We start from the raw sequence: 25,570 nt of genomic DNA, 5'->3' as shown, positions 1-25,570 counted from the left end.
TTGACAAGGGAGTTGTGAAAATTACGTAGTTGAGTACAATTTGATATAAACTGGAGGTTCATTGCTCCATTGCGCTATACCAGAAACCGCCACTGCTGTAAATATAATTGACAACTTAATGTTTTTGGGTTGTACAGAACTGGCAAGGCTGGTGCTTACGCTGATGCGAAATTATTTGATAAGATAAGAAACGTTATTGTAACGATTGATCTGAACTTACCATATGTAAACTGGAAAGGGAATGCGAACGACAGGAAGCATGTTCAACAAATGGTGAATTAACTTTATGGAAAGAACAGCTGAATCAGAAAGTGATGTAACCAACTGGAGGGGAAAATATTTCGGATGTGCTCCTGATAAAACCAAATGAGGTCTATAGAGAAACTGTAAGTGATAGATGGTATAAGTGATCTTCTTTTCTTCTTCTCAACCGTTAGGTTGGGTGACATACATGTCTTCCAAGCGTCTTCTTTCTGTAGCCAATAGCTTCAAGTGGCAATACGTGTATTTGTCTTTAATGCCGTCTATAAATTGAGTTCTTGGTATTCATTTACTCCTCCTTCCTTCCAGCTTTCCTTCAGTAAGGGTGGTGAACCAGTCATAATGACGAATAAAATGGCCAACAAAGCTATTCTTTCTTTTGTTCAAGGATTCAACCAGGGTGCGTTTCGCACTTACTCTTTGGAGAACATTCTCGTTTGTGACTTTATCAGTCCAAGGTATCTTCAGTACTCGCCTCCAACACCACAACTCAAATGTCCTGAGATTCAAAACATCTGATCATGATGCTGTTTTCCTTGTAGTTAAAAATGAATGTGATAGAAAGCAATATCGTAAAAGTAGGACCATTAGGCAATACCATATACTTGATGAGAGAGGCATGGGAACATTTATAAAAGGCAATTTTGATCAATAGAGAATGGCCAATAAAAATGTTATCAGCCTTCCGGGATGGGTATAAAGTTATTGTTGAAGAGTGTGAAAACAGGTGTGTACCATTAAAAATGGTAAGGGCCACTTAAAATATAACGGGGAAATGAAGAGACTAAGGAGTTGCAGATTAGAAAGGAATAGAGTTAGGAATGGTTGCGGGAGTAAGGAGAGACTGAAGAGCTTACTGGGACATTGAATTTAGGAAAAAAATCAGCTAAGGATAACATGATGGCAAACATAATTGGCAGTCATACGAGTTTCAGGGAGCAATGTAAGGATATGTATAAATACTTTAAGGCAGGAACAGTTTGCAGGAAGGACATTCCTTCTTCTTCTTCTTCTTCTTCTTCTTCTTCTTCTTCTTCTGTTTACCCTCCAGGGTCAGTTTATTCCTCGGACGCAGCGAGGGATCGCACCTCTACCGCCTCAAGGGCACTGTCCTGGAGCTTCAGACTCTGGGTCGGGGGATACAACTGGGGAGGATGACCAATTCCTCGCCCAGGCGGCCTCACTTGCTATGATGAACAGGGGCCCTGCGGAGGGATGAGTAGATTGGAAAGATAGACAAGGAAGAGGGAAGGAAACGGCCGGGACCTTAAGTTAGGTACCATCCCGGCATTTGCCTGGAGGAGAAATGGGAAACCACGGAAAACCACTTCGAGGATGGCTTAGGTGGGAATCGAACCCACCTCTACTCAGTTGACCTCCCGAGGCTGAGTGGACCCCGTTCCAACCCCCGTACCACTTTTCAAATTTCGTGGCATAGCCGGGAATCGAACCCGGGCCTCTGAGGGGACAGATAATCACACTAACCACTACACCACAGAAGCGGACGATGAAGTACATTCCAGGGATCATTAATGAACCAGGTGAGTGTATGTGAGGACTTACGGAAGGCAGATGTATTTAGTCAGCAGTACATAAAAGCAGTTGCATATAAATATGTCCGCACCGAGCTCGATAGCTGCAGTCGATTAAGTGCGGCCTGTATCCAGTAATAGGGAGATAGTGGGTTCGAGCCCCACTGTCGGCAGCCTTGAAGATGGTTTCCCATAGTTTCCCATTTTCACACCAGGCAAACGCCGGGGCTGTACCTTAATTAAGGCCACGGCCGATACCTTCCAATTCCTAGGCTTTTCCTATCCCATCGTCGCCATAAGACATATCTGTGTCGGTGCGACGTAAAGCAAATAGCAAAAAAATATGTCCGCCATTGTGGTGTAGTGGTTAGGGTGAATAGCTGCCACCCCCGGTGGCCCGGGTTCGATTCCCGGCTCTGCCACGAAATTTGAAAAATGGTACGAGGGCTGGAACGGGGTCCACTCAGCCTCGGGTGGTCAACTGAGTAGAGGTGGATTCGATTCCTACCTCATCCATCCTGGAAGTGGTTTTCCGTGGTTTCCCACTTCTCCTCCAGGCAAATGCCGGGATGGTACCTAACTTAAGGCCACGGCCGCTTCCTTCCCTCTTCCTTGTCTATCCCTTCCAATCTTCCCATCCCCCACCAAGGCCCCTGTTCAGCATAGCAGTTGAGGCCGCCTGGGCGAGGTACTGGTTATTTTCCCTAGTTGTAACCCCCGACCCATAGTCTGAAGCTCTAGGATACTGCCCTTGAGGCGGTAGAGGTGGGATCCCTCGCTGAGTCCGAGGGAAAAACCAACCCTGGAGGATAAGCAGATTGAGAAAGGAAGAATATAAATATAATATCCAGTTACAGGAGGCGATTGATACTGGCATATTACTGAAATTTACCTCTTTCTTTCTTTCTTTCTTAATCTGCCTGCCCCCCCCCCCCCCGGGGTTGGCTTTTCCCTCGGACTCAGCGAGGGATCCCACTTCTACCGCTTCATGGGCAGTGTCCTGGAGCTTCAGACTCTGGGTCGGGGGGTACAACTGGGGAAAATGACCAGTACCTCGCCCAGCGTCGACACCTGCTATGCTGAACAGGGGCCTTGTGGGGGTATGGGAAGATTGGAAGGGATAGGCAAGGAAGAGGGAAGGAAGCGGCCGAGGCCTTAAGTTAGGTACCATCCGGGCATTTGCCTGGAGGAGAAGTGGGAAACCACGGAAAACCACTTCCAGGGTGGCTGAGGTGGGAATCGAACTCACCTCTACTCAGTTGACCTCCTGAGGCTGAGTGGACACCGTTCCAACCCTCGAACCACATTCAAATTTCGAACCCGGACCTCCGGGGATGGGAGCTAATCACACTAACCACTACACCACAGAGGCGGACCTGAAATTTACCTATGATATTAAATACATATAAAAAAGATAGAAATGTTGAAAGCTAGAAAAGCAGCTGAGATCGATAAGATTTCTGGGGATATATTAAAGCCAGTGGGTTGGGATATAATTTAAAATGTTTATTTGATTACTGTTTGCGTGAAGGAGTGATAACAAATGAATGGAGGGTTGCAATAATAGCCCCAGAGTATGAGGGAAAAGATGACATAGATAATTGAAGGCCAGTCAGCTTGGGATGTGTTGCTTGTGGGCTCTGGGAAAGCGTTCTTTCTGGTTACGTTAGTGACACGTGCGAAATTACCAAATGATTTGATAGAAGGCAGTTCGAGTTTAGGATAGGTTATTCCAGTGAAGTTGAACTTGTAGAATTCCAGCAAAATAAAGCAGATATTTTAGATTCAGGCCAAATGATCTGTATGGCTATTGACCTACCCAAGGCCTTTGACAGGGTATATTATGGGAGATTACTGACGAAAATGAGGCCTGTTGGACTAGACAAAAGAGATGGAAAATGGAACTCAGAGAATTTCGAGTAGGTGGAGCGTTATCTGAGGGGCTGCTTGGCCGAGGTGGGAAAGGTGTGCTCGGTTCGCCCGGAAGAACCTGGGTTCGAATCCCCGTCAGGAAGTCGTCAAATTTAAGAAACGAGATTTCCACTTCCGGAGGTGCACATGGTCCTGGGGTTCACTCAGCCTACACCAAAAATGAGTACCACCTTAATTCCTGGTTGCAAAGGCGGGCGGGCGTAGACCTAACCCTTCTACCCCATCAAGTGCCGAGGTTGCGGATAGTGGTAGCCTTTACCTTCCACCCGTCCCAGGGCCTCATGGCCTGTACGGAGATGATTTTGTTTTTTGCTTTGAAGCGGTATCTAATCCTGTAATGATTAAGAGGGGGTCCTGCAGAGCAGTATCACTGGACTTTTATGTTTTCTTATATAAGAAAACGTACGCAAATATATATGAGTAAAGAACTGGAATCACAGGTACGGTTAGACGCGGATGATTTTATACTTTATAGAGTAGTAAATGGGTTGCAGGATTGTGAGCAATCGGCAATGTTGTGAGATGGACAGCGAATAATGCTATGATGGTAAATGAGATGAAAAGTGAAGTTGTAAGTCACACCATGAGGAAAAGTCTTCTCAGTTGTAATTACACCGAGCTCGACAGCTACAGTCGCTTAATTACGCCCAGTATCGAGTATTCGGGAGATAATAGGTTTGAACTGCACTGTTGGCAGCCCTGAATATGATTTTCGGTGGTTTCCCATTTCCACACCAGGCAAATGCTATGGCTTTACCTTAATTAATGTCACGGCTGCTTCCTCCCATCTCCTGGCACTTTCCCGTCCCAAGACCTGTCCGTGCCGGTACGACGTAAAGAAACTTGGTAAAAAAAGTTGTAATTACTGTGTTGATGGGGTGATAGTACCTCATGAAGAGCATTGCAAGTACCCAGGTGCTAATGCAAGGAATGATCCTCATCGGGGTAATCATATTGAGGAGGTTGTTAAGAAAAGGGCGAGTTGGCCGTGCGGTTAGGGGCGGGCAGCTGTGAGCTTGCATCCGGGAGATACGGGGTTTAAACCCCACTGTCGGCAGCCCTGATGATGGTTTTCGGTGGTTTCCAATTTTCACACCAGGAAAATGCTGGGGCTGTACCTTAATTAAGGCCACGGCCGCTTCGTTCCCATTTCTAGGCCTTTCCTGTCCCATCGTCGTCATAAGACCTATCTGTGTCGGTGCGACGTGAAACGAATAGTCTACAGTAGCGGAAAAAAAAGTAAGGTTACAGATTTCTTCACAGGGTTATGAGAGTGTTTAGGGGTTGTAGTAAGGATGTAAAGGAGAGGACGAATCAATCAATCAATCAATCAATCAATCAATCAATCAATCAATCAATCAATCAATCAATCAATCAATCAATCAATCAATCAATCAATCAATCAATCAATCAATCAATCAATCAATCAATCAATCAATCAATCAATCAATCAATCAATCAATCAATCAATCAATCAATCAATCAATCAATCAATCAATCTTCTGCTTTTAGGGTCTATCACCCGGACGGCTGTCGCTGGTAAGATCTCATTTAGAGTATGGTACCAGTTTATAGGACCCGATATGAGAAATGGAAGAGGTTCAAAGGAATGCAGCACGATTTTTTCAGGGTGATTTCCGACAAAGGGTTATTGTTACGAAATTGTTGCAAACTTTGGGCTGGGAAGACTGGGAAGTAAGGAGACGAAATGCTCGACCACAGAAGGTCGTTCGGGATCTCTGGGGACGAGTTTGAAGACCGCTGGCGGCGCTGTTATCAACTTGAGCACGTTCAAACGAGGAGTGATGATTCACGTCAGTACAGTGAACTAGTGATGGGAATATCGAATGTTTTAAACTATCGGTAGACTACCGGTTGTGAAGCGTGACTATCGAATGAAAACATTCGATAGTTTTCATTCGGTTTGCAATTGGTTACAAAGTAGTAACTAGCTAGGTAATAGTAACATTAACAGATGTTATGTGCTGCTGTGCTCGACTGCTAGTAACTAGTAAGAAGTCACTTACTAGTAACTACAAAGATTGAATGTTGAAATGTGGATTATTTGTATGACATGTTAGTTTTGTTGGTCGTGATATAAGCGGAAATATAGAGATACAAACGTTACACAATGTTCGACTGAAGTGATTGGAAACTGAAATACGTTGGTCTATACAAAAAGATGAAAAGTCGCGATTAAAGTAATTGTGATCATTGTGTTTCATTTTAAATAAAAGGCCTTTTTCGTGTCCCTATCCCCAAACTAGTGAATGTAAGATCGCCTGTTCATAAAATAAAACATATTAGGTAATTTCAGAGGAAGGTTAGGATTAGGCCTACACCTTTGTAATGATATCCCATATTGAAAGAATGTGAATACAACAAACTAAACTAAATGAATATAAATGTTCCTAGGACCAAATAATACTGCATATATTAATTTAAAAATCATTCCATTCAGTTGAGGTTAATGTTCAATTAGAGGAAGGCCTACACAGAAGTATTTAACAAACTATAACTTGATTATTCATAAAGTGCACAATAATGAAATTTCATTGATCATTTGTACAAATTTGATTGAGATATCTATTCATTTATAATAAATGAGTCAACTTAACTAACAATTTATTGATGGGAATAAGATGCCTAGTATTTTCAAGAAAGTTTATTTTATCTAAGACATTCATTTTAATCCATAACTGGAACACACATTCTTTGTCACACACATGAAACTTCAATCTTCTGTATTGATAATTTAACATTTAAAGTATACCATTCTCTACAGAACAGTCTACAGCCTTATGTTATGATGAGTTTCAGTCATAAGAGGTTAACAGCACAGTGAAGGAAAGAAAATATGAAAAGCCTATTTAAATAATGATTAAAAAATAAATATCATATTTCCCGAGACATGATTTAATCTTTCCTTATAACAGTTATAATTTTAAAGTTAGACATTAATTTCTTCAAGAGTTCATGCAGTGGAGAATTCATATATCGGGGTTAAGTATACATAATTGCAGCCAAACAAAGAATTATAGCGAACCGTCAATGGTTTCATTTGACCTACCACTGAGTCGTAGTTCACAAGAAAGTACTAGGAGCTACATAATTTTTAATTAGCAGAAATTATTCCTTATTATAACACATTTACATTAGAAACAAACAAGTAATGTTATGAGAAAATAGATGTCTAGATGATACATAAAAATACAACCTAAATTAATGCACACTAATAATCTTTCACTTTGAAATCTGTTACAACCGTCCAAAATAATCTACCAGTATTGGTAAAGTGTACAAAAATACAAGTTCATTGGGCATTATACACCTTTCAGACTGATAGCAATTAATTTAAAAGAACTGAGTCAACTAACAATTTAAAATAATGAAGTACAGTAATCAGGTTAAGTTGGGCTAAGTTAATTGGTTTGGTTTAAGTAGGGCCTAGTTCAGTAATCACGATAAAAGAATAAATGCCATCCCATAAACAGAAACAAAACAAATATGTAGGCCTTTATTAAAACTGACATATATACACCCACTCAGCACAGTCACAATCAATCACCACTGATTTGCATTTAGGGTAGTCATCCAGGTGGCAGATTCACTATCTGCTGTTTACCTAGTTTTTCTTAAATGATTGCAAAGAATTTGGAAATTTATTTAACAGCTCCCTTGGTAAATTATTCCAATCCCTAACTCCTCTTCCTATAAAATAATATTTGCCCCAATTTGTCATCTTGAATTCGAACTTTGTGAACTTTCCTACTTTTAAAAACACCACTTAAACTTATTAGTCTACTAATGTCATTCCACGCCAACTCTCCACTGACAGCTCGGAACCTACCACTTATAAGGGCATTATAAATTTTCAAGCTAACCCACTCCTGGTTGCCAGCGTTTCGCCCCAGTGTGCTAAGTTGGGCTCATCAATTGGTAAATAGAACACCTACTAAGACGCATGACTAGAGCATACCGTGGAGGCCACTACATGGAGCCTCCGGCAGTGCCAATGCACGATATTTACATTAGAAGTGTATAAACAATTGGAAAACTATACCAGCACATTTTTCATACATTAAACAATTTTTGTAAATGGCATTGTGGTAACATAGGCCTGCTGAGGTACTATTTTACATCCTGTTAATATCAGGTTAAGTTTATTGGTCACTTTTAATTTGGTAATCAAGATAAGTGAATTGCCATCCCTCCAAAAACAGAAAAAATACAAGAAATATGGAGGCCTATATTAAAACTTAGACATATGTACACCCACTCAGCACTGTGTCACAAACAATTGGAAAACAAAGTCTCATCGTGCATTGGCACTGCCGGTGGCTCTATGTAGCATACACAGTGGGCTCCATGTCCACGGTATGCACTAGCCATGCGTCTTGGTGGGTGTGCTATTTACCAACTGATGAGCTCAACTTAGCACACTGGGGTAAAACGCTGGCAACCAGGAATGAGTTAGCTGGAAAAATTTATAATGTCCAATAATGGACCATTTATACTGGTATTATAAATTTACTAATTTGGGACAAATATTTCAGGTTCCCTATGGGAATAAACATTTATATCACATACCATTTAGTCGAGCTGCTCGTCTCCTTTCTTCCAAGTCTTCCCAGCCCAAACTTTGCAACATTTTTGTAACACTACTCTTTTGTCGGGAATCACCCAGAACAAATCAAGCTTCTTTTCTTTGGATATTTTTCAGTTCTCAAATCAATTAATCGTGCTTAGGGTCCCATACCCTGAAATTATATTCTGGTTGTGGTCTTACCAGAGACTTATTTATATGTCCTCTCCTTTATATCGTTACTACAACCCCTAAACACCCTCATAACCATGTGCAGAGATCTGTACCCTTTATTTACAATCCTGTTTATGTGAATACTCCAGTGGATGTATTTCCTTATATTAACACCTAGGTTCTTACAGTGATCTCCATGAACAACTTCCACCCCATCAATGCAGCAATGAAAACTGAGAGAACTTTTGCTATTAGTGAAACATTATAACTGTTAGATAGACTCTTCAGTCTGCCAAAACTAACTTTGAGTAAATAAATTTATAAACTACCTGAAAGAGAAAACATATGGTAACTATTACACCAGCAAAAGAAACAAAGGCCCTAACAGTTATAAATTAGCTGAGTCAAAACTGAAAATAGATGGTTTCAGATATCACAGTTTGGTGAAACTCACAACCTGACTTTTAACCCTGTTTATCATACTGTTGCCTACTATACGTCTCACAACATTCATCAGTGGGTCCTGAGGACCTAAGTGTTCCGGTTATGTGTTACTTATGCACAACAATAAAATGGAGTAATATTTCAAAAGTATAGCAATGTAAACCTATTCGATGCAGGATATAACAAACTGAAATCATTCCTTATTACAAGATATTTACATTAGACATTTATAAACAATTGGAAAACTATACTAGCACATTTTTCATACATTAAACAATTTTTGTAAATGGCATTGTGGTAACATAGGCCTGCTGAGGTACTATTTTGCATCCTGTTAATATCAGGTTAAGTTAGGCTAAGTTTATTGGTCAGTTTTAAGTAATTTGGTAATCAGGATAAGTGAATTGCCACCCCTACCATAAACAAAAAAAATACAAGAAATGTGGAGGCCTAAATTAAAACTTGGACATATGTACACCCACTCAACACTGTGTCAGAAACAAGTGGAAAACAATATGTTATTAGCACATTTTTCACACCGTACAAAAAACAATTTTGATAAATGGTATTGTGTTACATAGGCCTGGTGTAGTACAATTTTACACTCTGTTAATATTTGTGTTTAAGAAAACCTAACATATCAACATTTTTTGGTTTGAGTCGGTTCCTTCTTTCACTCATGATTAGTCCCGCCTTGGAAAATATTCTCTCTGCAGGAACTGATGTTGCAGGAACACAAAGATACTTTTGTGAAAGGCTGTACAACAGCTCCATACTTGATTTATGCTTTATCCAAAAGTCAGCTGGGTTCTGTCTCAATTTTATGAAAGGCTGGTCAAGATATTGCCTTAAAACAATATTTGCATTACTTTTAGGGTTTTCTGCGCACCTGTAATGAGCCACCTTCTCCTCTAAAAACCCCCAAATATTGTCACTAGTGGATGTAGGTGATCTGGTACTGGTAGAAGGGAGAGGAACTTCCTTTTCAGCAATCTGCTTTCGGTACAGTTCTGCAAGCTCAACAGTAACAAGTTTTTGAGCATTTTCTGCATTTTCAGCTCTCCCAAAGCCTGCTTTTTTGAACCGTGGGTCCAGAATTGTGGCTGATGCAGGAATGTCCATTTTTTCCACCTGTCCAAATCTTCTGTCTATTTCTTGGATAAGGTTATCTCTTAGACTGATTCCCAGCACAGTCTTTAAAACCTTGTTCCGGAGTGTGATCTGAACTCCTCTAATGAGAGGAATTGCCGTGGAGATTGTTGGATACAACTCGGCAGATAATTCTGTTGTTAGAAGCTCTAGTGGTTTCAACACTGCCGCACAGTCTTCGATGGTTGTCCACTGACCGGCAGTAAGTGGTGACGGACTGTTCGGCAGTGATGTCAAGGCTGCTGACAGAGCTTCTTTTACTTGTAGTAACCTCCCCAACATGTAGTAAGTGGAATTCCACCGTGTCACCACATCCTTCTTCAATTTATATTGAGTGGGATTTAGTTGTGCCTGGATACTGCGCAACTTGTCAGCTGCAACAACGCTGGTCTTGAAGAATGTTACCTGAGTTCTGCAGATAAGGAGTATTTCATCAATATTCTTGGTATTACTTAACCCACTCTGCACAACTAAGTTCAGCATGTGGGCCAAGCAAGGTAGGTGACTGATAGAAAGGGTCCGCACAGCAGCTTTTATGTTGGCTCCACCATCAGTTATAATAGCCACAACCTTTTCCTTGATGTGCCATTCTTCTAGGGTTCTTCTTAGGACATCTGACAGGTAAGCTGCAGTGTGGTTTGAATGCAACTCAAGGGTATTAAGGACATTGGATTTTAGGACAAATTCGCTGTTGAAAAAATGTGCAGTTACTGCAATAAAGGAGGTTGTGTGAGAATTAGACCATATATCTGTTGAAATAGCTACATGAGATGTTGAATGTAGGTTCCTTTGTAGTGCTGCCTTCGTTGTCTGGTAAAGTCCTGGTAATATAGTGTCGATGAGTAGACGACGGCTAGGCAGTGTATACCTTGGTTCTAGCTCCTTTAAGAGGTTTGTAAATCCTCTATTCTCCACGAGCGATAGAGGCTGTAGGTCTTCTGCCACCATTTCAGCTACTAGAGTATCAAGTTTCCTTCTTTTTTCTTGAGGTAGCTGACCAAATTTGTAGCTATTTCCTAGGGTGAGCTGATAAGATCGTTTACCAGCGTTTGAAGTTGAGGCTGCAGATAGAGAAGTTGACACAGAGGGAGACGTGGAACTGGATGCAACTGGACGAATGGATACAGATGTCGATGGCTGCTGATTGTCAGAAGGATCATCATTATCTTGCATCACTCTGGTACCGGTATTGGCACTTTCTGGAAACACTGTAAAATGCTTCCGTTTCAAGTGATCTCTTAAATTTGAAGTGTTGTTTTTGCACTTAAATTCATTTTTACATATTAAACATTTAGCTGAAAATTCGGAAGTTTTTTCAAAATGCTCCCAAACCAAAGATCTATTCCTTCTATTCATTTTAAAATTAAGAAATGCACGCACAATAGAATGTATATGACACAAGCAATACACAAGTCACGATGGCGACAGCGAGAGAAAGAAAACCCCGCCAGATTAGATTTATTTTAGCAAGGTTGACAATATTTTGAAATTAAGACAACGTTTATTGCAGACCGTTTAGTTCATAATAATTGCCAAACGTTAAAATCGCTTCTTTATTCATTTTTATTTATTTCATTTCGCAAAATTTGCGCAAGCTTGCAAGTTTGTTCACTTCTGCGAAAGTGGGGGTGCGGGATAAACCCGAGCATATTATTAGTCTTTGTTTACATTATAATTAGCGCCAGTCAAGGGGTTCATGCCAAAGAGTATAGAGTCTTGTATCAACTCTGACTTTACTCCATGGCGAAAGAGGAGACCGATTTCAGCGCTGACAAGTGGAAACAATTGGAATTTGCGATCCGAATGAAAAACCGAATGCAAACGGAAACAATCGGTTGTAACGGTAGTTGGCGACTATCGAATAATTCGGTAGTTTTCATTCGATAGTCCCGTCACTACAGTGAACGTGTGTGTAGTGTTTCGTGACGTAGCTGCAACGATGCATAAGCGGATTGGATTCCAGAGGGAAAAACCCAGGCAAATACACGACCAGCCACCAGCCGGCAGCCGTACACCAGAAGTGGTGAGGAAAGTGAAGGCCTGTGTCTCAGGTGGTAACCCTACCCCACAAAGGACTATCGCACGTAAGTTGGGGATGCCTGTTTCAACAGTTAACTCTGTAATCAACAAGGACCTGCAATTAGAAAAGCGCCATAATCACCGAGTTCACAACCTGTTGCCTCGTCACATTTCGGAACGTCGCACTAACGCAAGCAAGCTGTATGAGGGCTATCTGGCACGGGCAGATGGAAAAATGTAGTGACATTAGACGAAGAATTTGTGTACCTTAGTGATTGTAACAAACAATGATCGAATATTGTATAAAAATGCCAGGAAAGTTTTCCAAGGCGGTTCATGACCATCGCTGGATACTGCTACAATGGCAAGTTAATTATTCGAAGTGTCGCTAATAATGTGAAGGTAAACTCTACAGACTATCAGCAAGAGATTTTAACATTCATTTACAGCACAGATATCCCAGCACTGGATACGAGGGCGAAAAATCAGGTATGGGTACATAAAGATAAAAGTATCCAGCCACACCTCTCGTTCGACTCCTCTGTCCTTTGAGACAATAGAGGTGGAAACTGGAATCCGTGTAATTCCTTTTATTGGCATTCCGTTGAAGGCACCGGATGGGTCACCCATGGACTTCTGTGCATTTCGACTCCTAAAATGGGCCTTAGGAAATAAATGTCCACGCCTCTGGAAAGCGTGCTTTTTTTTTTCGCAATTTTCCTTACTTCGCACCGACACAGATAGGTATTATGGCGACGATGGGAGAGGGACGGCCTGGGAATGGAAAGGAAGCCGCCGTGGCCTTAATTAAGGTACAACCCCAGCATTTGATTGCTCTGAAAATGGGAAACCACGGAAAGCCATTTTCGGGGTTACCGACAGTGGAGTTCGAACCCACTATCTCCGGGATGCGAGCTCACAGCTGCGCGCCCCTAACCGCACGGCCAACTCGCCCGGTCCGGAAAGCTTCTCTAAGATAGACATGCTAGCTCTGTGAAAAATTCTGCTTGCAATGGAAATTACGTTGTCGGGCTATAGCTAGAAATGCCGACTTGCTAATTGAGCATGATTGTTGGTGGAGACAGGGCTTTTCATAAGCTGATTACCTTTCAAACATCGTTCTCGTACATATATGCTGTGTACATGGTAGTCCGGCCCCGTGGTCTAAGGGGCGACGCGTCCGCCTATCACCCAGCGGCCCCGGGTTCGATTCCTGGGCGGGTCAGGGTTTTTTATTTGTAATGATTAATACCCCCTGGCTTGGGGACTGGGTGTTTGTGCCGTCCTTAATTTTCCTTTCCTCACACACAACATTCCAAACTACCGCCATTTCAATTACACGCAGGTTCATACAATATGGTGCCAGTAAGGGCAAAAGATCCACATTGATCGACGGCCTGAACAAACAGAAAAAAAATGTATATGGTATGTTTCGAGTTGTCAGCGGAGAAATGGCTTAGAATGATATTAGTAGACGAATACGCTTGAGCGGAGCTTTTGAAAGTAGGAAAGTTAATCATATAAAGAAAAAAGTTGGATTTCGAGAGGACAAATTGAGGACGAGTAGTAAGGGATTGGAATACATTATCAAGGGAAATGTTCGATAAACTTCCAAGTTCTTTGAAAACGTTTAAAAAAGTAAATAAACAATTGACAGGGAATTTGCTACTTGGGCGATAGCCCTAAATGCAAATATTTGATGATTGATTGATGAGCCTTACACCTAGAATTACTTGTTTCTCCTACTCCAGTTTCAGGAGAAAATTTTCGCATGGATAATAAAAGTTGCCAACGGCCGTAGCCGTGTTGAAACACCGGATCCTGTGAGATCTCCGAAGTTAAGCAACATTGGGCGTGGTCAGTTGGATGGGTTGCCACGCGCTGTTGGTGGGGGGTAAGGGAATGGAGGAGCGGAAAGGAACTGGCCACCCTACCGCACGTAAACTCCGGCTCAGGAACACCTCTGCGGAGGTTCGGACCTGCCTTCGGGCAGAATAACCCTTACCTAATAACAGTTCTCAACCATGATTCAACTCTTATTACAATAACCGGTAAATATATATCTCTCTTAAATTACTTTATTCCATTCCTTTTCTTACAGTACGTCTAGAGTTAACACTGAGTACTTTATGTCATGCTCATTTCACCTTCTAGCTCCTGTGCTCTCATCACCGCTGACTCTAACTAGACCACCCCGTTTCCCAGAATGTTCCTCCCTATAATTCTTCTAAGCAAACCTCTTAACTTACACGTACCCATGCTATTCAAGTGAAGGCCATCTGCGCGCAGATGGCTCCATGGGTACCCGATTTTCTAGTCCGCTTTCGCTCTGTTCTGTCCCCAACTCATCTTCCAGCAGCTCAGACAATACATTTGACATCATTCTTGAAGGTATTCTTCATTCTCGTCCTTTTATGACGACCACTCTTAACTGCACGAATTCGAAACTGAGCTGTCTTTCTCAAACTTTTCGACGCATGTAGACGCTTATTCGGCCAATACTGTGTTCGAAAATGTAATACGACGTTTGTATCTGCCGATTTCTCGTCAGATGAAGTAAACTCGTGTCCTCGTCGTGAGGTGGTGCAGCTCTTTCCACGCACATCCCCAATGGAGGTAAATGAAATGGCGTATGGCTTTTAGTGCCGGGAGTGTCCGAGGACATGTTCCCCAATGGAGGTGAGCTGCATGCAACATTTTAACCACAAACCAGTCCTCCTGCTTTCTTAAATTTCTAGTGCAGTACCGGGAATAGAACCCGTGGCCCCGAGGACTGCAGCTATTAGCTCTGACCGTTATGCCACGGAGGTGGGCACTCGCCAGCTGTAAACTAGCCTTCAGACTGAGTTCTAAGCAGGATGATCATAAGATGCATCAGCACAAAGAACACGAATAATAAAGCCTACCCCGATATTTATGATAATGTAACATTTATGATTTATTTATTTATTATTATTTATATTATCTTTTATTACTGTTATTATTATATTTTATTATATATTATATTATATTATATTATATTATATTATATTATATTATATTATATTATATTATATTATATTATATTATATTATATTATATTATATTATATTATTTATTTATTTATTTATTTATTTATTTATTTATTTATTTATTAATTTATTATTATTTATGATTACTGTACGCGCACCTTTTAGTGATAGATTTTTGTACTCGGTGAGGAGTGAGAAGGGAGCAATGCCGGTTCCGTTAATACTGCCAACTGAATGGAAATGAAATTTGAATTGAATCGATAATATGATCGATCGATATGACTGTTCTAAACCTTTATTATCTTAACGCCAACAACTGTGTCACACACACACAATATATAATACTATATAATATTTCCCGATGCAAAACGTGTTCCTAGCATGAATTCTATAGTTTGGCTTTACTGTGTAAAAAACAACAGTACGAGTACGTAAAGTGTACGCCAGATGTCGCACAGCGATCATAAGCGATTCTTAGTTTGTGTTTCATAGGTTGCCAATACGAATCTCGAAGATAACCGAAGTCGACCGATTCAGCACTAGGGTGTAAATCAATCGCTAAAAAGTGCGCAGATAGTATGTAACCTTCCGCCTTTGTGGTGTAGTGGTTAGTGTGATTAACTGCCACCCCTGGAGGCCCGGGTTCGATTCCCGACTCTGCATGCAATTTGAAAGGTGGTACGAGGGCTGGATCGGTGTCCACTCAGCCTCGGAAGGTCGGGAGGTCAACTGAGTGGAGGGGGTTCGATTCCCACCTCAGCCATCCTCAAAGTGGTTTTCCGTAGTTTCCCAAATCTACTCCAGGCAAATGTTGGTGCTGTACCTTAATTAAGGCCATGGTCGCTACCTTCCCAGTCATACCCCTTTTCCATCCTTGCGTCGCCGAAAACCTTCGATGTGTTAGTGCGACGTTAAACCACTAGCATAGGAAAGCCCTAATGGTCTATTGCGCCACTGGTTTGTTTGTGCGTTTTCCTGTTTTGAGTGAAACTGTGGTTAAGGAGACACAGTCCAACTTTCACTGAGTATTCAGTTATCTACTATCTATGATAAGGTGGTCTGAGTGAGAGTGCTGGTAGAGTGCTGCCTTTCAGAGCCGAGGTTGGTGGGTACGATCCCGGTTCAGTATTCAAATACTCCAACCTCATAAAAGCACTCTTTTATATATTATATTATATTACTTTTCTCACACTGTTGGGTCACGCGTGCGGACTGTGTAGCACACGTGGGTTTGTCCCTGTTTTACGACCGAATGCCCTTTCTGACACCAACCCTGTGAGGAAGAATGCAATGACTATTGCGTGTTCCTGTGGTGTGTTGTCTGAATATGAAGAGGAGTGTGTTGGGACAAACATAACAGGCAGTCCACGAGCCAGAAGAATTAATCAGAGGTGATTAAAATCCCCGACCCGAGCGGGAGTTGTTTTACGTGCCAGTAAATCTACTGATACGACCTCTGCGGAGGTTCAGACCTGCCTTCGGGCAGAACACACCCTTACCTTACCTTGCCTTTAGCACCTTCAAATATCACCGGACGGAGCCAGGATCGAACCTGCCACGTTGGGGTCAGAAGGCGAGCGCCTCAACCGTCTGAGCCACTCAGCCCGGCTATTAAGTATGTGAGAGGCTATTTAATGATCCATAGATGGAATATCTATAGAGGTAGGTGTATTCGCAACTAACTGGGACGCAATTTTTTTGCTGTGTGTTTCACGAAGCTGTATCTCATCTAGGCCGTCGGCAACGATCATCCCAAAGGAAAGGGCTAGAATTGGGAAGCTAACAGCGTGGCCTTCAATAATGTACAGTCACGACATTCTCTGGATGTGGAAAACAATAAACCACGAAAAGTAAATTTCAGGGCTGTCGACGGCGGGGTACAAAACTCACCATCTCCCGAATTCAAGCTTATAGCTGCACGATTCGTTACGCGTAGCCAACTTGCTCAGTAACTGGGGCGCAAATTGTTTTGTTTTTAATGTCCTTAAACATATGCTAAGTGTCGAAGAGAGGAAGACAATAAGAAATCACGTCTTAGATTTTTGATTTTGAACCAACTTCACTCCTCTTCTATTCGCAGGTATCTTGACGATGCTGAATACACCGCATTCAGTTCTTATAATAGGACTAAACTTTTCATGTCAGAGTGTGGAACGGAGCCAGAGTCGACCTAATACGGAGTTAATATGTTACCCTAGATCGTTTTTTTGCTATTGGTTTTACGTCGCACCGACACAGATAGGTCTTATGGTGAAGGTGGGATGGGAAAGGGCTAGGAGTGGGAAGGAACCGGCCGTGGCCTTAATTAAGGTACAGCCCCAGCATTTGCCTGGTGTGAAAATGGGAAATTACGGAAAACCATCTTGAGGGCTGCCGACAGTGGGGCTCGAACCCACTATCTCCCGGATGCAAGCGCACAGCTGCGCGCCCCTAACCGCACGGCCAAATCGCCCGGTCTATCCTAGATCAAGACAGCAGAGCGGATTATGAACACCACGACCCGTGAGGGGGGATAATTCTAAAGGAAAGCCGCGCGCTGAATAGCAGATGCCAGAGATATGATTCGAACCACAGATCTCCGAATGATGTTTTCCAGCACTTTTGCCTCTCTCAAACCTTCTTAATTCATACCATGGAAGAGAAAACTGAAGCTGTGCATCTTGAACCGTCGGTACTTAAGGCTATCGCTAAGAAGAGAACGTAACCTTTAGTAACAAGTGGTTCACATAAACATCTTCATTAACAGAACTATTACGTCGTTCATACAAGATGGTGTTTCCTTTGGAAATTAAGGAGGCATTTAAAGCCAATGTCATTGTAATTGCTCATCATGAGCTAGTTATGCTACTCGTCAGAATTTGCTGACCGGGCGAGTTGGCCGTGCGCGTAGAGGCGCGCGGCTGTGAGCTTGCATCCGGGAGATAGTAGGTTCGAATCCCACTATCGCCAGCCCTGAAAATGGTTTTCCGTGGTTTCCCATTTTCACACCAGGCAAATGCTGGGGCTGTACCTTAATTAAGGCCACGGCCGCTTCCTTCCAACTCCTAGGCCTTTCCTATCCCATCGTCGCCATAAGACCTATCTGTGTCGGTGCGACGTAAAGCCCCTAGCAAAAGAAAAAAAAAGAATTTGCTGAATACAGTGTAGGCAGAGGAAATAGGCTACCGAACAACTTATAGTTCAGGAGCAATACATCTCGTGAATTACGTCAATGTGAATGTGAATTTAAATTTATTTAAAAGGTAAAATCAGGGCTTTCTGTTCGGGGTTGAGCTTTTGAGACCAGGCCAGTGTCGTTAAGGACCACGCTGGGTAAGTGTCATGCATGCCTTATGGTGTCGAGCTTTCTTCTATTTCTTTGTCTCCCACATCCGAGAAGCTCTGATGTGTTCTTATGGGGCTCGAGAATCCCCGTAACAGTTCATTATCATAACCCTTACATCCTTAACAGATCCATTGTCGCATGTGGGACAGACGACTCTCGGTCAGTAGTCTTTTACTGTAACAGTTAATCCAGACAGGTTAACTTAAAAAATATTGAGTCCTCATTTTAAGGGGGGTTCCTCCTGAGATGTTGGCTCAGAAATTACCCAAAATTGAAAATCAGACTTTGTGCTAGAAAACACTCCAAAACTGCGGCACATGGGGATATCTTTATCTCCTCAAGAGTCGCCAGTTCTCAAGGTCCCACGGAGTCTTAAACGACTGTGATTCTGAAAGGTCTCTGAATTATAATACATTTATGTCTATAAGCAAAATGCATTCTAGTCATAATCGCTGGAAAAAGCCTAAGGACCTGGAAAGCTGCTTGTCGTACCAAATTAAGATCATCCACACTCCAGTAATGCACATTATGGCGAGTAACGGTTCCAGTGTTGCGGAACCACTCCTCGTCCGTAAATAGGATGGTCGCTGAAAAGGCAGCATCAATATCCACATGCTCTATGGTCCATTGACAGAACGCCACCCGGACTTCGACATCATGACCATAGAACTCCTGGTGTAATTGGAGATGGTACGGATGAAACCGCTGGGTATGCAGTATCCGCATAACAGTCATCCGCCTGATGGCCATCTCCTGTGCAATGACCCATGTGCTAGTTTGAGGGTTAAGACGGATAGCATCCAAGACAATCTCTTCATTGTGAGCAGACGTCACGGCATGATCTCAAAGAGGCCATGTCGTTCTCAGGGACACAGTAGCCTGCAGACGTCTTTCCGCGCTCCGAAATGTCATCCTGTCGGTTGTCGTCTATCCGGATAGCTTTCTTAATAGAAGCGCTGTGCCTGGGATGCATTCTGGGAAACCACGGAAAACCACCTTCAGCGCTGCCGACAGTGGGGTTTGCATGAAGGTGTTATACGAATTGAATGGTAAATTGCTATTGTAGCTTCAGTATACGAACGAAAGGGTGATAAATATAAATAGGATAAATACAGGCCAGTTAGCTTGACGTGTGTTGCATGTGAGCTCAGGGAAAGCGTTCTATCTGATTATATTATACACACTTGCAACATTACTAACTGGTTTGATATAAGGCAGTTCGGGTTTCTTTCTTTCTTTCTTTCTTTCTTTCTTTCTTTCTTTCTTTCTTTCTTTCTTTATCCTCCAGTGTTGGTTTCTCCCTCGAACTCAGCGAGGGATTCCACTTTTACCGCCTCAAGCACAGTGTCCTGGAGCGTGAGACTTTCGATCGGGGGATACAACTTGGCAGGAGGATCAGTACCTCGCCCAGGCAGCCTCACCTGCTATGCTGAAGAACGGCCTTGTTGGAGGATGATTGGAAGAGATAGACAAGAAAGAGGGAAGGAAGCAGCTGTGGCCTTAAGTTAGGTACCATCCCGGCATTTGCCTGGAGGAGAAGTGAAAAACTACGGAAAACCACTTCCAGGATGGCTGAGGTGGGAACCGCACGCCCCTCTGCCGAGGCTGAGTGAACCCTGTTCCAATCCTCGTACCACTTTTCAAATTTCGTGACAAAGCAGGGAATCGACCCCGCGCCTCCGGGAGTGGCAGCAAATCATGCTAACCACTACACCACAGAGGCGGATGCAGTTCGTGTTAAGAAAGGTTATTCCAGTGACGCTCAACTTTTAGTATTGCGGCAAGATACAGCAGATGATTTTTTTTTACAATCAGTTTTACATCATACCGGCACTGAAAGGTCTTATGGCGACGTTGGGATAGGAAAGGGCTAGGAGTGGGAAAGACGCGACCTTGGCCTTAATTAAGCTACAGCCCCGGCATTTGTTTGGTGTGAAAGTGGGAACCGACGGAAAACCATCTTCAGGGCTGCCGGCATTGGGCATCGAACCCACTATCTCCCGAATGCAAGCTGATAGCTACGAGACCCAAACCGCACAGCCACTTGCTCGGTGTAGATTTCTTTTAGATTCAGGTGAAATGGACTCTATCGCTGTTGACCTATCCAATACTTTTGATATAGTAGATCATGGAAGACGGCTGGCGAAAATGAGAGCTATTGGACTAGACAGAAGTGTGCGGTCGAACGGGTGGCTAGTTTACCAGAAAATAGAACGCAGAGAATTAGATTTGGCTAAGCATTATCTGACCTTGTAATGATTAAAAGGGGCGTCTTGTAATGCAGTATAATTGGACCTTTATATTTTCAAATGTATACAGGGTGTATCCGTGATGATGTTCAGGGATAATGGAGGACGGCAAATGGATCAATTTGAGATAAGGAACCGTAGTCCGGAAACGTTCGAGTCAAAAGTTATTAAATAATCTAAGTTTTTAACGTACATCCGTTCTTAACAGACGTCAGGGTGTCGGAATTTTGCCCCGCAGTAGTCACCCCACTTGACTTCTTCTTGTGTATGAGACGCCTGTCGAGACTGAAGATTCTCGCTGCCTGCGACGCTGTTCCAACGATACCGGGGTATTCGAAAGGGTACGAGAGAACTTTGTGCCACGATGCACATTGACATAGGGGGACGCCATCCCGAACACTTGTTGTAAATGAAGCAGTTTGTGAAACTTATGCAGGTACACGGACTTAACTGAGTAGAATTTTGCTTAACTTCTGACTCGATTGTTTCCGGACTACGGTTCTTTATCTCAAATCGATCCATTTAACGCCCTTCATCATCCCTGAAAGTTTGTAATATCATCATGGATACACCCTGTATAAATTATACGAGTTAAGAATTAGAATCACAGCTCATTGATGATTGACTGGCTGATTGATTTATTGATTGATTTACATGAACGCATGCCACAGAGACTAATACATTGCTGAATCGATGATGGAGGCACTTGAAACTGTAGCAAGAGATCTGTCTCTTCCTGTCTTGTTTACTCTGCTGTTCAAGTGTCGTGGCTTTTGAAGGGGGAAACCACAAGCTTTTCCTGTCCAAGCGCAGTTCCTTAAGTCTCACATTAATTATCACTGACTTGTCAGAAATCTTCGTTTATTGCCTAGGCTCGAACAAAACTCTTAAACAGGCATTAGTTCTTTGAGTGAATAAGCAGCTAACGATAACAGAGGTTCAAATACTATTCAGTAGGCTTTGCTACGTCGTGGAAATATAGATGAATACTTATTTTTAGCGTGTGAATTACAGATGAGGGAGGTTTGTACGTGGACATGCAATCGAGCGAACCAGCATAAAGATAGAGAGCGCCCGGTAATTGGTGTTTGCCTTTTCAAGTGTTAGAACGAAGAGATTCTGAATATTAGACTATTAAATATTATAGGTAAGGAATATTGATGATTTGTATGAGGTGATTTCAGAGTAATAGCTTTCCAATTTTTACAATTTGCTTTACGTTACACCGACACAGATAGTTCGTATGGCGACGATGGGACAGGAAAGGGCTAGGAGTGGGAAGGAAGCGGCCGTGGCCTTAATAATAAGGTACAGCCCCAGCAGTGGTTTGTGGTTCTTGAAGTTTTCTGGTACAATATGTGTTTCTCTAAACTGATTAGCGAAAATATTTAGTAAGTATTAGACTAAGTTAGGAGGTCATTTAAATCTGAAAATGATGTAAACTTTGTATTACGAAATATATGTAAGTCATCCTTTTTAAACCTATCAGTAAAATAATTTTTATAACCGTGAGGTTCTTCAAGTCGTAGAAACTAATTCAGGATAAAGTACATTTTGAAAATATCCGAAAAATAAAGCATTTAATAACATACTATACCTGGAATTAGAAAGATGTTTTTGAAGACTTTCGTCTGGAGCGTGGCATTGTATGGAAATGAAATATGGACGATAACTAGGTCAGAAAGTTAGGAGATACATGGTTTTGAAATGTAGTTACAGAAGAATGCTGAAGGTGAGATGGATACATCTAATCACGAATGAAAAGCTACTAAATCGAATTGGTGGGAGGAGATCGATTTGGCGAAATTTGACTAGAAGAAGGGATAGAATGATAGGACACATCTTATGACACCCAGGATTTGTGCAGTTGGTTATTGAGGGAAGTGTAGGAGGTAAGAACGGTAGAGGTGGACCAAGGTATGAATATGACAAGCAGATTAGATCAGATGTAGGATGCAGGAGTTACGTAGAAATGAAGAGGTTAGCCGAGTATAGGGTGGCGTGGAGAGCTGCATCAAACCAGTGTATGGACTGATGACTCAAACAACCCAACCTGAAAAATATAGAATTAATTACTGTAAACAGAATGGCACATTTCGTTCTTGAAGGAACATTAGATTCTATCAAATCACTCGTTTAATAATTATTATCGTTATTGTTTGTTATTCATTTTATATATATATTGGTTTTGTTATTTATTATGGACAGGTTACTATTATTAGGAAGTGTAAAACATTTATGTTAACATTCTGTATAAACCCTTCTAATAGATTTTGACCGAGCTCGATAGCTGCAGTCTCTTAAGTGCGGTCAGTATCCAGTATTCGGCAGATAGTAGGTCCGAACCCCACTGTCGGCAGCCCTGAAAATGGTTTTCTGTGGTTACTCATTTTCACACCAGGCAAATGCTGGGGCTGTACCTTAATTAAGGCCACGGCCGCTTCCTTCCCACTCCTAGCCCTTCCCTGTCCCATCGTCGCCAGGACACTTATCTGTGTCGGTGCGACGTAAAGCAACTAGAATTTTTTTTTGAAATATTAGAAGTGGACTAGTGAGAAGAGAAGAAGTAGGCTACATGAGGAGTATTTCATTAAATTAAAAGTATTATTTGATAGAATCTGATGATATCCTTCCAGGAACGGAACATCTTCATTTTTTTTAATTACTGGTACATTTTTGAGGTATAATCTGTTTTTAAATGTTTTCTTTTTGAGATATTTTCTAAATTTATTTTATACTGAACTAGTTTCGACAGACTGAAGAACATCTCTGGTATAGATTAACTAAGTCGAAACTGGGAAGAAATGGCTTCCACTATAACAAAAAATCTGTGAAATGTTATTCAAAATACGCATTTGATTTGTTCCAGAGCCAAGCTGGCCAGTTGGTCACTTGCCGGAGCCCGAGCTGTTGGCTGGAGTTGCCCCGTGCAAGTGCGTGGATATACGTCAGTGCCCTTCTGTGCTGGATATTCTGAGACGTGCATCTGCCTCCCGGGGCCCACCTTCTGCAGAGCTGAACCGCCTTAAAAGAAGTACCTGTGGCTTCCATGGTTTCGTGCCATTTGTGTGCTGTCCAGGAAACACTCCCCTGGAACCACGCATCAATCTCACTCCAAACACAATAGGTCATGGAAGCTCGCAAACACTACACAAGAAGTCCTATCATCCTGATTATCCTGAACACTCACCAGAGTACCACCATTCGTTTGTGCCAATTTCTCCCTCATATCCCGACTCTAAGACTGATTTCCACTCGCATGGTCATTCTAGACCGTTGTCTTACGATGACAGCAGTAGTCCTGGCTTTCACAAGGCAGAATCTTCGTACGAACGAGAGAAAGAAGAAGAAGAATACGATTACGATGACGACGGCGACGACGAAAAAGAAGAAGAAGAAGGAAAGGAAGAAGATCAGTATTCGGCAGAAGAATTTCCAGAGATACCTTCGAAAACACACTTCTCTAATCACCCTCCCCACGTACACGATTATTCCTACGACTTTTCCGACAGTTCCACGAGCTCTATGGAACATTCATCAGCTACAACGAAACCTTGGAAACATAAACCTCGACATACACCGCAGACCACGCCGGGCCCAGTACGTTGTGAAGCGGGCACCGCTAAGGTCCCGGTCAATGTCTCAGTATTCTCCCGGGGAGGAGTAAAGGAAATGGCACACCTAGAACTGCCGTGTGAAAAAGAACAAGGTACTTCCGATCAACCAGTAACAGTTGAAAACTCTACTGAAATACTAAGAGAAATCCAAAAGGCGGCTGACAGTCCAGGTGTTCGGCTGCTTCCAGGAAACCAGTGTGGAGTGACCGTGGATGAGCGCATCGTGGGAGGCAAAGAGGCGGAATTAGGTGCCTTCCCATGGATTGCCAGGATCGGCTACACACGTGAGTACCAGTTGTTGTTTACATGTTGACACATAATGGTTGAAATGATGAATATGAAACGGAGTTAGATACTAACACATTATTTATTTATTGATAATCACAACGCTATTTTCCTTTACGTCTCACTAACTATTTTTACGGTTTTCGGAGAGGCCTAGGTGCCGGAATTTAGTCCCACAGGAGCTCTATTATGTCCCAATTAATCTACCGACACAAGGCTGACGTATTTGAGCACCTTCAAATACCACCGGATTGAGTCAGCATCGAACCTGCCAAGTTGGGTTCAGAAGGCCAGCACCTCAACCGTCTGAGCCACTCAGCCCGACTATTTTTTATTTATTTATATAACCTAACCCCATGGCACTACAGCCCTTGAAGAGCTGGAAGGAAGTGGCCGTGGCCTTGAGTCAGGTACCATCCTGGCATTTGCCTGAATGAGAAGTGGGAAACCACGGAAACCACTTCGAGGATGGCTGAGGTGGGAATCGAACCCTCCTCTACTCAGTTGACTTCCCGAGGCTGGGTGGACCCCGTTCCAGCCCTCGTAACACTTTTCAAATTTCGAGGCAGAGCCGAGAATCGAACCCGAACCTCCGGGGCTGGCAGCTATTCACACTAACCACTACACCACAGAGACGGACTCAGTGAAAATGAAATATCGTATGGCTTTTAGTGCCGGGATATCCCAGGACGGGTTCGGCTCGCCAGGTGCAGGTACGAAATTTCTCTGAAAAGGATATGTAAAACACTTCGTTTCAAAATCCTATGAAGTGTACTTTCTAAGATATAGCCCGTTGAGATTGTGGCTAAAGTGAGGAGTTTGCAACCCTTGTGACCTGTGCGTGGCACTGACGCGGCTTGGTACGTTCTCGGTCAAGCAGTGGCTCCGCTTGACTCGCTTGTCCGTTGTGTATAGCAGAGGAAGCCAGTAGAAGACTGGCACACTACACACGCGTATTTGTTTTCACAGCGCTGTTTAAAATATGAC

The 25,570-nt window shown here is 42.5% G+C and overlaps 1 protein-coding gene across 1 annotated transcript in view; it reads left to right on the top strand.

Moving 5' to 3' along the window:
* Positions 1-25,570, top strand: part of LOC136862865 (serine proteinase stubble) — a 294,351-nt gene that overhangs the window by 61,993 nt on the left and 206,788 nt on the right. The window contains exon 3 of the mRNA XM_067139130.2: positions 23,551-24,582. Within this exon, the coding sequence (XP_066995231.2) occupies positions 23,551-24,582 (1,032 nt within the window). The remainder of the gene's footprint in view (positions 1-23,550; positions 24,583-25,570) is intronic.

The sequence above is a fragment of the Anabrus simplex genome, chromosome 2, assembly GCF_040414725.1.
Source record: "Anabrus simplex isolate iqAnaSimp1 chromosome 2, ASM4041472v1, whole genome shotgun sequence".
Taxonomy (NCBI): Eukaryota; Metazoa; Arthropoda; class Insecta; order Orthoptera; family Tettigoniidae; genus Anabrus; species Anabrus simplex.
This window is presented reverse-complemented; position numbering and strand designations above follow the sequence as displayed.